The 13,420-nt window shown below is 40.1% G+C and overlaps 1 protein-coding gene across 5 annotated transcripts in view; it reads left to right on the top strand.

Annotated features, from left to right (window-relative positions):
- Nucleotides 1–13,420, top strand: part of KIFAP3 (kinesin associated protein 3) — a 66,376-nt gene that overhangs the window by 44,207 nt on the left and 8,749 nt on the right. For 3 of the 5 annotated variants that reach the window (XM_027694625.1, XM_027694626.1, XM_027694627.1), the window contains exon 19: nucleotides 2,891–2,990. In XM_027694625.1, the coding sequence (XP_027550426.1) occupies nucleotides 2,891–2,990 (100 nt within the window). Of the gene's footprint in view, nucleotides 1–2,890; nucleotides 2,991–3,951; nucleotides 4,111–13,420 lie in introns of all 5 variants that reach the window. The other 2 variants (XR_003536099.1, XR_003536098.1) reach the window with 1 other exon arrangement.

Here is a 13,420-nt window from a genome sequence, read left to right as displayed (position 1 = left end):
CAGTGGGAGCCAGGTGTTGTACCCTCTAAGGGTCTTTTTCTACATCAAGTCTCCACTGGGCTTCCTAAAGTAAAGATGTGCCAACCTGCCTGTTGTAGTCTCCCCTTTACAGATCTTAATTGCTTATTTCATAGGGACTTTTCTTTTCCCAATAGTGGGAGCTGGAAATGGAATGGCACCAGTAACACTGAATTTCCTGGCTTTTAATAATTTGTTACAGGCTTAATGTTATTTTTTTTTGTGTGTGTTGGAATTGATATTTGACCAGGAAGGAGAGGCAGATTTCCAGTGATATGTTCTGCAGATGTTTGAAAAGTGCCTTGTTTTTAAAGATTGCCCTTTTTTAAAGAGTAGGTGATTATATTCAAAATACAGGTTCACTTCTCAAATTCATTCCAGCAAGTGTCAGTAGTGGTGTGCTTCTGAAATCTGCTGGACTTAGACTTTTGAGATGTGGCATCTTGAAAGGGACACAATATTCCTATGAAAAGGCTACGGGTTATTCTACCAATTGGAGCAGGTATTTGGGTTTCCAAAGGACAGAGCATTCCTTAGTTAAAAAACCCAACAAAACTACAAATCTTCATATAGTAAGGAATTCAGTACTTGTATTTCAGCTTGATAATTTTAGAAGTGACCTGCACTGATGGCTGACACTCAGTAACAGTCCCACTTCAGCCATAAGTAGTTCTTGAGTTCAGTCACGGCGAGATGAGCTCCGTATTGCAGCGAGAGACCCATCGCTCTCCTGCACAGTAATTTAAACCTACAGGGAAAACGTGGCAGAATCTCTGAAGTTGCCTTCTTGAGCTCAGTGTCTCTCTTGCTCTGAAAGTACATAACCTAATTTATGTTGAAACGTACATAACAACAGATGTCCTTTAACTGTGTAATCACATTATATGCAGCTGATGCTCTCCATGTGCTTTCGTTTTCCTATAAATTCATGTGAGCCATAACTCTGAGTGTTATGGTTTGACTGTTAACACTCTTGATTGAAGACACTTTAAGTAGTGGTAGCTCTAGCCTCAGAGTTAAAACGTAGTGCTTGCTTTACTAATATAAAGACAGATGTTATTTTTAAGTCTCTCTGCTCTCAAATAAGTTTTAACTGAACCTGACTATTTAAAATGCATAGTCACTTGAATTGATTGGGTTTGATCTGAAGTGCTGCAGGTATAAAAGCCATAATGTTGCTCTTCATTTCTCAGTAAAAAATACAGAACAGGTGGTGAGATAGGCAAACTTGGTATGAGTGTAAATAAAAGCCATTTCAACTGTCCTTTCTCTCGTTTGGACATGTTCTATTTGTATGATACCACAGAGCACCAGTGTCTCACTGACCATGCTGAGAGGCAGCAATATCAATCTGTGCCAGATCCCTGGCCTGTCAAGTAATACTCCTTCCCATACTGTATACACATGTATGCAATTAGAACATAGCCATGTACAGCAATCTTATGCTGCTCAAATGTGGTCTGATCATGGCTGGCAGTTTTCATTTGCGATCTGCTGTGTGGGATTCAGTCACTTTCCCATGAGGTATTATCTTCTAAATGAATCTCTGCAGCACCTCATCAAATGTCTGGTAGAAATCTAGATGTGTCAATTCTATTCCTTTTATCACTTGTCACTACATTATCTTCAAAAAAACATCAGGTGAATTCATAAAGCACAGGGAGATTTGTTTGATTGCCAGAGTCGTCATCTCTAAGCCCTTGTGTCTGTAAGTAACTTTCCACTGCTTCCTGCGCAGGCAGTTTTAGGAGTTTTGAAACCACAGAGGTTAAGCTAAGTGGCCTGTGACTCCCTGGATCTTATCTCTCTTTCTTTAAAGTGGAATGGCATTTGTAACTTCCTAGTCATTAGAAATCTCTCTCTTCCCTCTTCTTAAACTATTAATGTATCAGTTTGAATGTACCTGTTTCTGCCCTGTTTTTATGGGGGTGCTTTCTGCTATCCGGGTCTGGAGTTTCATACAGTAATGGAGACAAACTGATGTAGGGTCTGTTTTAGTTAAATAGTTTGGTTTTTATCTGATTAGAGCCTAATACTAATTACCAAGTAAGAACTGTGCCCTTAATATTAACAAGGAATATGTTTTGTGAATGGGAACAGGAAAGAGTTAAGCTGGGCCCTTATTCAGCTGGGGTCAGTTCACTGACTTTACTTCAAAGACACTCTGGATTTACACTGATGTAACAGAAGGAAAATGTTAGCTCCTGATTTTCTTCTTTTCCTCATAAAGCAAGCAGAGACTCAAGCCTTTAAGGAATACTGCTGGCTTTACAAGTGTCTGTATCTTCATATGCCAGTGTTGTAATGTAAAGGAAGCACAAGAAAACTGCAACTTGTGTTTTGAGAGGATGTATGAAAAGCCTGCCCTTTTAAGAAAGAACTCTGAGACGTTAAAAGATGGGCGAGATAAAAGAAATAGGTTGGAAGTTGCTTTCCTGTTTTTCTTAATGAGTTTGAAGGGATACAGTGGTGCAGGGTAGAGTCTGAACTGCTGCTGCTTTTTTACTTTTATGCTGGTGGCCCAGATTAATGTTTGGCCCTTTTAATTACTTTTTCTCTGGGCTTACTTTGATGATGGGAAAGACAAGATCTGTCTTGAAATAACTTTTACAGGCTTAAGGAAGAAAGGCTAAGAGAACATTTTTTTGGTACAGCGTTTTTCAGGGCAGTAGGCTGAGCTCCTTGGAGTCTCACTGGGGATTTCTGGTGCTTGAAGCTGCTGGTTTTCTGTATTATTGTTGATTGATGGTCCTCACAGAAATATTGTAAGTTGCTAATGAATTCCTAAGGCAAACCAGGACAGGTTGTGTTGCCCACTTGCCCTGAAGTCATGGTCCTTCCCACAGTCACTGTATGTCTCCTCTTTTCACAGATGGCCTGATAGCCCCCGACGGCGCGGTGAGTCCGGATGTGTTTGGGGATTACCATCTCCAGAATGGAGACCTGGTTGGGCAGCATCCCTTCTCTGGCAAGTAAGTTGCTCTTTGTAAAGAATGTGCATCATCCAACAATCACTGTTCAAGTTTCTTGATAGGGCTTCATTTGGGGTAGTCAATAATTTTTGCCCCCATAGCAGTAGGAATGGTTTACACTGAAAAAGCAGTTCTACTCTGTTGTCTGGATCCCATGTTTATTTTAACATATTAACATTTGTGTTGTAATGCATCATAGCTTTCCAAAAGCTGTAAAATAGAGCAGTAACACTAGAACACACAACTAACTGCCATAATGACCCATTATGACAATTAGTCAGATGCTCTTCAGATGTTGTTGTTGGGAAATGTCTAAAGAAAGACTTGAGGTGCTGATTATCTAGAAGATGCTTGTTTCCAATATTCTTAAATTTAAAATAAGATTCTCAGCTGCCAAAACTATTTCTGTGGGCTTAGGTTTTTTGGTGTTTTTTCTCTTAACCTAAGTCTCCTACTGAAGGCACTTGGAAAATTTGCTAGATGAGCAAAAGACATTGGCTTGACTTTTGGGAGATGTTTCTCTGAATTCCCCCCCTGGCCAATGAATGACCTCTCCTTCTTTGAATGTAGGCAAGCCGTTCCAGTTTGAATTTCTGAGTAGACTTCTCATATGAGTTCAAAATAGAAAAGACTCATTTCCAAAAATAAAATCTTCATGGATCCTGTAATGTTTAGGAAAAGCCTTTTATAGAGCTTTTATAGAGCTATAGTGAATTATGTGCATTCATTAGCAGCAAATATTTCAAACACTTGTTAGTCGAGGTACAGAATTCACTTTAACAAGATGCTCTCTGAACACTCCCAGCCCTGTGGCTGAAATTGTTCCTTTCCAAATGAAGAATGTTATTTTCACCATTAATAATGTTAATCACCCTTTGTAAAATGTAAGTAATTTACAGTATGTAGAGCTGAAGCAAAAGAGATTTTTCTTCCTTACTTTGGTTTCTTGTAATTGTTCAAGGGCATTGGACAGTTACTCTTGTTGGTTTATTCTACCTGTGATGCACCAGAAAGCTGAACATTGAGCAAGGGTGGAATGGTAACATTTTTAAGGACAAATTAAAATAAATAACATGCTCAGGAAAAAAAGCAGGACTTGAGATGAATCCTCTAGAAAAAAGTAAGTATTTCTATTCAGTAAGCATAAAGTTGAGGCTAGTGTGCAACCCTTTGCTTGGAGCCTGTGTTTGGAAAGGGGATGCTGGCACTCATTGATTCCAAATACACAGCCTTCATTTCAGAGCATGCAGGTGACAGAGAAACTGAGGGAAGTATGAGCTGTGTGCTCCTCTTGCAGTCTCAGTATGTGACTTGACCATTTTCAACTTCAGAATAGACACATAAACCAGGAGGTGACAGATTCTTTATAACCAGAACACTGTAGGGTACGTGCTCCCAGCAGTCTTCCTGCCCCTCTGGAGGTGTGGAGCTTGCAGACTTCTTTGTTTCCAGTAAACTTAGATAAAACCCCAGTCAAGATACTCTTGTTTTGCCTGAAAGCTTTCAGCTGGGGCAAAAAAAAAATCTTGAGTGTCCTTTGTTAAAAGTTAAGGTACATCACAGCCTCAAATTCCAGTCCCTTATCAGGGAGCTATGTTAGCAAGCTGCTTTTTAATTGGATTGTGTTCCAACTAAAATAAGTAACAAAATACATCTGGTGTATACCCAATTAAATTGTTTGTAGAATTTTCTTGTGTGTTTTGAGGCATTTTGGGGGCTCACCTCCAGGAAACAGAAAAACTGCAATTTGGCTCACAGCAAACTTAGTAATTGCCCATTGATGGTTGCCTCTGGAAATACTCAGATTTCTTACTAGAATTCTGTTTTCTAGGAAGGCTTCTTTCAATATGATTGCTCCATGGATTTATCTGCAGTCCAGACACACAGTCTAATTGGAAACAGTGTGGACTGCTGCAAATGTTCTGTCCTATTTGTAGCAAAGCAGGAGTGAATTGTTTGATAGAATAGATACTGGCAGCTGAACGGCGAATCCTCGTTTTCAGATGTGTGTCATTATCTTTCTGAACTGCTTGGCGCCAGAAGCCAGGATTTCCTGATGCTTAGACCTAATGTAAAATGCATTAGTGCTCCAAGGCATGAGCCATGGAATTGCCAGTCCCATGAGTTTGGAGAGTAAGACCCTCCCTTTTCCCAAATTTGAACTGGTGTTGGAAGGTAAAACCATACGTGCTGGAGAGCCTAATTAAAAATAATAGCAGCAAGTCAAGGCGCTTTTTATGTGTTATATAGTGTACATTTCAGCCATACCAAAACATAATTCTAGGGTATTTTTATGCTTACAGTTTAAAGCTAACAAGAACCTTATGTCAGGGATTTATTTTTAACCAGTTCCAGCTTTTAATAAATCAAGATTTTTGTTATAAAAATGGTTCATTTTTCTATTATTAATATTTGAATATGTTTTCAAAACTTGTCAAGAAAACTGAGTTACAATTTTCATAGACAATTAGCAAGTCAGTTAACAGTTATGTGTTTGAGAGTTCAAAGAGAGAAGGCCTAATAATGAGTAGATACAACTTTTGTTCTTTTCATTTGTTATATTTTTTTTATTTGTTATACATTTATTTGTTGTGCCTGTGTCTTCTGGTCTTTGCCTTTTATATTAGACTTTTTAATTCTGTAACAGAAACAGTTGTTTGGTAAGTTCTGGAGTCTCTTTGTCATGTAAGACCATCCTGTGAATTTTGAGGTAGGTGACAACCATGAGCTGACTTCTTGCTACTCAGCCTTGAATAATCTAATCCTTTCTTCTCCTTTCTGCATTCTGATGAGGAAGAACGAGGATATGTTACCTTTTTAATTTCTCTGAGGCTATTTCCTGTCCTTGCAATGTGCTCAGACTGGATCAGGACTTCCCCTTGCCTCCAAGGGAGCTGAACAAGTCAGCCAGAAAGTCCCACCTTTTTAATGCTGAGAAGCTGAGTTAGTGTTGAGCTGGTGCCCCCAGTGCATTACCAGGGCTTAAGTGTGTGTGTTCTGATCACTGACTCCACTTTTTGGAGCCAAAGAAATGGTTCTATGAGAAGAGGTTGTCAAGGACCACAACCAAACTCCAGTTGTCCTGAAGATTTTTCAGTGTAAGTGATGTTTGGTAACACTGTGCCAGGAGCTCAGCCCACCCCCCCTGCCATCCATCATATTGTTATTGTGCACTGAGCAGCCAGTGACAACCACGGGCTTCCTTGGCTGGGGGTGCTGGTTCTGGCAGAGCTCCAGGGCAGCCTCTGCATTGCAATTCCACCAGGGTACATTTGGGAAAATTTGGGGGAATTGGAGCAGTGGTTCTATTGTGAATAGAACCTATTGTGAATTCTAGGTGCAATTGCTGAAGTGGTTGACTCTCCTGTAATCCAGCAGGGATACCACAACCATCCCCTGTGGAGTCCCTGTTCCAGGAGACACTGCACCTACATACCTAGACCCGCTGCACAGTCTTAGGCAGATAGGGAAGTGCTTTGTTAAAGCTGAGTAAAACAGGAGTTTAAAAATGTTAAACTGTGTATAGGCATCTGCTCTCACTGGGTACCACACTGGGGCTGTTCTCCCTCCTAATTTCTTAAGAGGGAGACATGAAGTAACAATAGAACATCTGTTGATCTGGGGAATTAGGTGGAGTACCTTAGAAGCTGTTTTTCAAAGACACTGCCTTCCCTTCAGAGGGTTTCTTGGACTTGCCTTTGAAACCTGGAGTGGTTACTCTCAGGAGTTGGGAATGCCACCTCACAGGATCAATTCCTGCACTGTGAAGTACAGAACAACTTTGAAGGGAATTGTAAAAATACCTAGCCCTGAATTCATTTTGTAGATTTACTTGCATGCTTGCTACTCTGGACATGTGCACATCCTGATAACTGTTGTTTCTGTTACTTGTCATCATGAAGGAGAAGCAGCACATAAGTGAAGACCTGGAAAGTTGCCATTTTTTTAATACTGCCACCCTAATTTTAGCAACCCAAGGCACTGTCAGAAATAGAAATGCTTTGTTTCTGATAGTTCAGCTTGTGTGTTTTACGAAGAACTTTAGTTTACAGCTCTTATTTCTGAGCTATATTCTTATTGGAGTTGTACTGTTATGTATGATGCCTATAAATAGAATTATTTCAGGATCTAACATACACAGAAGCGGTGATAAAATCCATAAACAGCATCTCTTGTTTTCCTCAAAGGTTTGGAGCAGAATGCAAACAGATCGTAAGGTATGTTTTCCATTCAGCAGAAAATACGTGGCTGAGGAGGTTGTTTTGACAGCTTGTATCCAGGTTTTTTTCATTGGCTAGGAAAAGACTTTTGTGATTAGATTACCAGCTTTGAATCATCTTACTGTCTCTCAGAAGCAGATGGGCATTAGGCATATATTTGAAATTTTCATCTGTTATTAAAATCTGAATTCAAGGCTCCTGGTTCTGATAACTCTTAATACTGAGTGAAAGTTTTATGATTGTGGCAAACAAAAAATCCCTCACCTTTGGCTGATGTGATGACAGCTTAGTGTCTGAGCCGCAGGGGATAAAGACCAGCTGAAAGAAGTCTTCAAGAATCCATGGTCATTTATCAAATTTTAATCACCTTCTGGAGACTAATTACTCTCTTAAGACACAAACATAATAGTGATGGCTAAAGATCTTATAATAGAGATAGCCACAGTATTTTTCTTGCCCTTTGGGGAAGAGACCACTTTTTAAGCTTTCCCGGCTATAACTGGTACAAACTTTGAGTGCAAAAATCAATTTTTGGTTAATATCTTCATCAGAGTTCTCAAATGTTCTCAGTCTGTAGCTTTGAAAAGGTTAATAGTTAGGAATGCTACAGCCAGCCAAAACTTTTTTTTTCTTCCTAAGGAAGTTTTCTCCAGTACAGGATCCTTTAACCTCATTATAAAATGTAGCAGAGCTGCCATTGCACAATCCCCGTTTGCACTGAGACAAGGCATTTCTGTGTGTGCTCACATCTCTTCTCAACAGACATGTGACTGGAGCTTCTTCCCAGGAAGCAGTGAGGTTTGGCATGTCAAACACCACCAGTTTTATGGGGTGACTGTCTGTCTCTCTCCTTGGTGGAACATCTTTCCTTCTGCCTGGATTTACAGCCCAAAACTGTAACTGCATTTTTTCTTTTTTGCCATGGCAGGTCATTGTGATACTTTGTGAGCTCAGTGTCTGGAGCCAGCCCCTTGCAGGCTGCTCTGCACTGGCTTCAGTGGAGCTGTGGCTGATGTTGCCAAGTGCCAACGTGCACAGCCAAGCTGTGGTGTCTTAAGTTGATGGAAACCACAGTGTTGTGGGATGCAGTAACTTAATACCTGGCCTTAGGTCCTGGTGGGAGCACAGGGAAGACTGTTACTGTGACTTAGCTTGTCTCTAGCTGAGCTAACCACATGTAATGTCTGCATGTGCTAAAAGTCCACACTGAATAGCAGGGATGGTCATATCCACAGGCTTTTTTTGTTTGGATACCCTAATGAAAATCAGATGGGAATTGTCATGGAGGAACAACTGAGGTCTGTAGCCTTCCATTCCTGTTGATTCCTGTGGTGTAATGGTAACTCTCAGTCGTGAGTCACAGCTGAACAGCTCAGGTCCGGGTCAAGTCCAGGAACTGCATCAGGTGCTGGCAAATGTGAACTTTGTGAATGATTAGCAGAATGTTTTGAAGTGGCATGTAAGTTACATCCTACAATGACATTTATAGCTATATTCCATATAGATTCTCATCTTCAGGTACATTTGCTGAAGGAAAGAGCTGGAGGAGTTGGTGAGCCTACTAGGGAGTGTCTCATCCATCTTGTATTTTCAGTAACATTCAGCACAGTTTATTTAGAAGTTGGAACGTTCCCTTCCCAGCCTTTCAGGATGTAAGTGCCATCTTGCAGGCTGTCTCTGAAGGTGAAGACTAGTCCATTAGCAGAGAGTAGCAATGAGCTGTCTCACGCCACCCTTCACAGCCATCAGTGGCAGAAGAAACTGTTTCATGGTCCTCAGAAAGATTAATGTAGAGGTTCTCATGTGGAGTCTATGCTGCAGTAGAATTGAGACTACCCACATCTCTCTGTCCTCATTTGAACAGAGGCAGTAGTATTTTCCTGTCTTAGAGGTGACATGTAGTGAGTATAAAATCTTTTAATGGAAAGAAAAGCTAATAGAGTGTAAATTAATATTACAATATGATTGTACTTTCAGCTGTTTTACCACAGTGATGTTTCTGCCAACTCTGTGCATTGCTTTTTCTTTTCCATAATTAAACTTTATTTTAAAAACAATACCCAACTTGTTCGCCTTTGCAATATGTTCAGCAGAGTTGTACTCAGCTTCTGCCATTTGGACACTATTTAATTTGCATTTCCCAGGAGAATCGAATTAGGTTTTATTAGTAAATTGGGCCTATAACTTTGTAGGCAGGTTTTATTAGTTTATCACACATCAGTATTAGCAAATTGTAAATCCCACTGAAACAAATTCAAAAAGGCCTTAAAGAAAAGCTCAGAACCAATGAAGTTCCTGGACACAAATAAGGGAGTTTATTTTGGTTGGTTTGTGTCTTTTTTTTTCTTTTTTTTTTTTTTAATCCCACAAAGCACCTTTCTTATCATACTCTGTTGTCCTAACTTGCCTCCATGTTTAGTTTTATAGAAGTTAAACTGAACATGGTCAGGAAAGTTTCACTAATTGTATAGTAAGGATCTATATGGCTTGAGATAAAGCACCCTGGGAAACAGGAAGGGAAGTTTCCTTTTGTGCCCCAGTGCCTTTACAGGTGGTACATATGCTGGAATTGAGATCCTGCAACTAAAAGATAGTAATAAGAAAGTGGGAACTGCTGCTTTTTGGAGTGTTTTGGTCACAGTCTGGGATGAGCTTATTCAAAACCTTCACTTGATTGCTTCAGGTCCTGCCTGGATCATGGCTTAAGTCAAAATTCACTGTGTAGTTGTTCTCCTTCAGTACTTCAATTTGGGAGAGGTGCTTCCAGAACAGGAGCGCTTCATCAGGAAGAGCTTTTGAATGGGAGCTTGAATTTCTTTGTGTCTTACAATAATTTGTTTTTCTTTGTCCTTTTCCCATTTTTTGGTGGTAGTCATCATATTCCTGCTAGCTGCTGCTTGATTAGTTTTTTCACACTGTCTTCTCAAAGCCTTGTTTATAGAAATACTGCAACCTCACTATACTGTAATCCAATTTAGGTGTCACTGATGTGTATCTCACCAAATTCTGCTGTTACTATGTGGACTGTTACTGTAGCATTTTGGAACACTGGGAATCTGATTATTCCAGAGGGCTAAGATTTTGCTCTGTGGCCCATATTGATCAATGAGATTTTTCCAGAATTTGGAGTTCTGTGCATACTGCACCAGTGAAGGATTAGGGCCCAGCACTGCCTGTAATTGGGGAATATCCCTCCCTACAAGGAACATACTGTTCATATCTAATGTTTAATTTACAGCAACTTTTTAATGTGCTTGGCTGCTTATTTGTTGTCGTTGTTTTTAGCCAGTATAAGGAGAAGCTCCCAAGCAGCTCTCTGTGCATGCCCCTCACAGTGCAGCACACAGTCCTTGCCCCAAGGAGCTGATAGTCAAGGCAGGCAGGGAACCAAAGGTGAGGAGAAGGGAAGTTGCCCATCCTAAGTCAGGTGCCAGAGCAGAGCAGGGCTCTCGGAGCGCTCCCGCAGTGCCCCGGTGACCAGACCACACCACCTCGCCAAGGTGTGTGGTCTGCAGTCGGGAAGGATCGTGTTGCACTTGTTTCATTTACTGTAAGAGTAGTTTAATTGCTCCCAACAATTGCACCAGTATGCTGAGAGATGAAATGGCTTGCTGGGGAGTATTTTAAAGGTGCAGTTTTTTCAGCAAGTTGCAGATGCCGTTTGGGAAGAGAGTTAGTGCTGAGGTTTTAATGCGCTTCAGCTCTTTTGGAATACAGGATGCTTGGGCCTTTTTCACTTGCAGTTGCCTCTTTTACATTTCTTTAGTTGCTTTTTATTTTACTATATTCCACCTGCAGTTGGCCTCGTTTAACCATCATGGTTTAGGTGACTATTAAGAATTTTAAAAGAATACCAAAATGCTGTGGCAGTTAGCTCAGGTCCTTTGGAATGTCTTACCAAAAAATCCCCCAAACCTGTCTCTGTCTCTTCTGAAATGTAACATTAATTAATTCCCACGTTCTGTCTGCTGCTCTTAGTCCCTCCAGATGTGCTACTAGGAATAGACTGGCTCCCTGGTTACAAGCCATCTGGGCTCTGTAAACTGATTTGCACTTATATTAAACAATAAGTGAACAGAATGCGGAAGAGTTATTAAAGCAAATGTACATTGCTTATAAATCTCAAAGTAAAATATTAAAATGTAGTAAAGGGGAATGGAATGTGCAAATGAAGACCTGCTTGTTTTTAATGAGTTTAGCTGTGACCTTCTCGATTTCAACCAAAAGAAAAGAATTTTATTTTTCTCTTTAAAAAAATTTAAAAAAAAGAAAAAGAAACTATAAAACTGCTTACAGAAGTATCTGAGACAAAAACAAGGAAATATAATGTTCTAAACTTGACTGGTCCAAACCACTCAAGCTGCTGTGACAGCTCATAAAACTGAGAGTAGTTTTTAACTGGACTCTGTTTTACATTGCCAGAGTGAATTTTCCTTGCAGGAAGTAGCCAGAAGGTTTATTTAGTTTCCAGACTGCTGCTTTGATCTTTCCATTCTGTCACTTCTCAGGTTACATAGCCCTTTTTCACTGCAGTAAATCTGCAACAGTTAATGAGAATAAAATTTCCTCCTTCTCACTGATCGCATGCTGTTAAATGCCAAACCACAGCCAGCAGCATATTTGCAGAATTCGGCTGCACTGTACAAAAACAGCACAATCAGTTTAATCTTGTTGGTTTTGTAATTCATTTTATTGAGCTTTTCTTTTTCAAGTGACCTATTTTATCAAGACAAGTGGTTGCAGGGCCAGATCTGGAAGAAAGATTTAAAACTGCAATAAAGTGAAGGGTGTTTTGTATGCTGGGTATAAGCATGGTCACAGGATTCAAAATTAAACCTACAATGAGGAGTTTTAAAAAGTCCCATATATCAGTGGGATATTTCTTGTGGTTATTATCTGAACTGAACACGTGCTGTGAACAAGTCTCTAGCATAAAAATTAATATATCAAATTAATTTCTTTGCCAAATACTTTGTTTTGATTCTAAAATCTTATTCTGATTCTGCATTTATCAGTTTCAGCCATCCAACTCCAGTGACTGAACCACCCTTTCTCTTCCCTCTGGAAAACAAGACGATGTTTTTATAACCGTGAGATTTAAAAAAATAATAAATAAGTTTACAGAGTTTATTTGCCTTATGGGTTTTGAGCTTTGTAAGGTTTGTTGTTTTGTTGTGGTTTTTTTTTGTTAAGACTCCCTGGCCAACCTTATGGTCTTGAAACATTATTCATTCATTTAATTAAGATTGATTTTTTTTTTTTTTGGCATAGTAATGCTAACCCAAGGTATAGATCTCCCAAGAAAATGTTCCTTGTTTGTATTTGTATCTGCCTTGTTTATCCAGTGTTATCCCTGAGAAAAAAAAGCCAGTATGAGACTTCCTTCTTTGTTTACACTAAAATCATTGCTGATTTGGGATAAATTTTGACAAAATTTCACTAGGGCCCTGTGTTGATAAACAAAAGTGGTTGAAATCTGGATGATCATCCGTGGTGGTAAAAAATATTTAAAGTTTATTCATCAGTAATAATGCTCTGACTGCATTTGCCGTGTGCGCTCGAGTGAGCGCTGCAAATCCCCCAGCCATGTTAACTTTCAGAGAAGGCTTTGAAAGCTTTTATTGGCTGCAGCTGGAAGGCAGAGCAGAACAGATTTTTTGACTCTGCCTCCCTCCCTCCCTCCAGCATCTGGATTATCATCCCCACTGAGTTGCCCAGTTCTTAGTGCTGAGCCCCACAGGCAGCATGACTGTCGCTGTGGCTTCTCCGGGCATTTGTGCACAAGAGGGAACTTTCGTCCCCATTTGTGTCGAAGCACAGAGCTGAGTGGCAGTGCTTGGGCTTGAGGAGTTTGTATAAATGTAAATAAAGGGATTAATTCTCCAGCTAAGAGCCCTTCACTGCAGGGCACAAAAAAGTTGCATTTTTGTTTCATCTGCTTTTTCCAGAGTACATTTTCACAGTGACCTGCTCTGTAACGTAGCACAGAAACCAAGAAACACTTCCCATATGGAAATGGGAAGGCTAGTGGAAGGCATGGACCGGATCCCGAGCTGATCTCACCAGTGGCACCAGTCATCTCTAGGAAATGGTCCCTTCAGGATCCTATTCTGCTCAAACTGTTGCCTGAAGCTTCTTAGTACACAATCTAACACTGAGCTTGCTGGGGAGCCTTCAAACCTTCCCAAGCCAGACCTATTGCTAGTTTAG

The sequence above is a fragment of the Neopelma chrysocephalum genome, unplaced genomic scaffold, assembly GCF_003984885.1.
Source record: "Neopelma chrysocephalum unplaced genomic scaffold, ASM398488v2 Primary Assembly neopelma1_98, whole genome shotgun sequence".
Lineage (NCBI taxonomy): Eukaryota > Metazoa > Chordata > Aves > Passeriformes > Pipridae > Neopelma > Neopelma chrysocephalum.
Note: the sequence above shows the minus strand (reverse complement) of the source record. Positions and strands in the feature narration are given on the sequence as shown.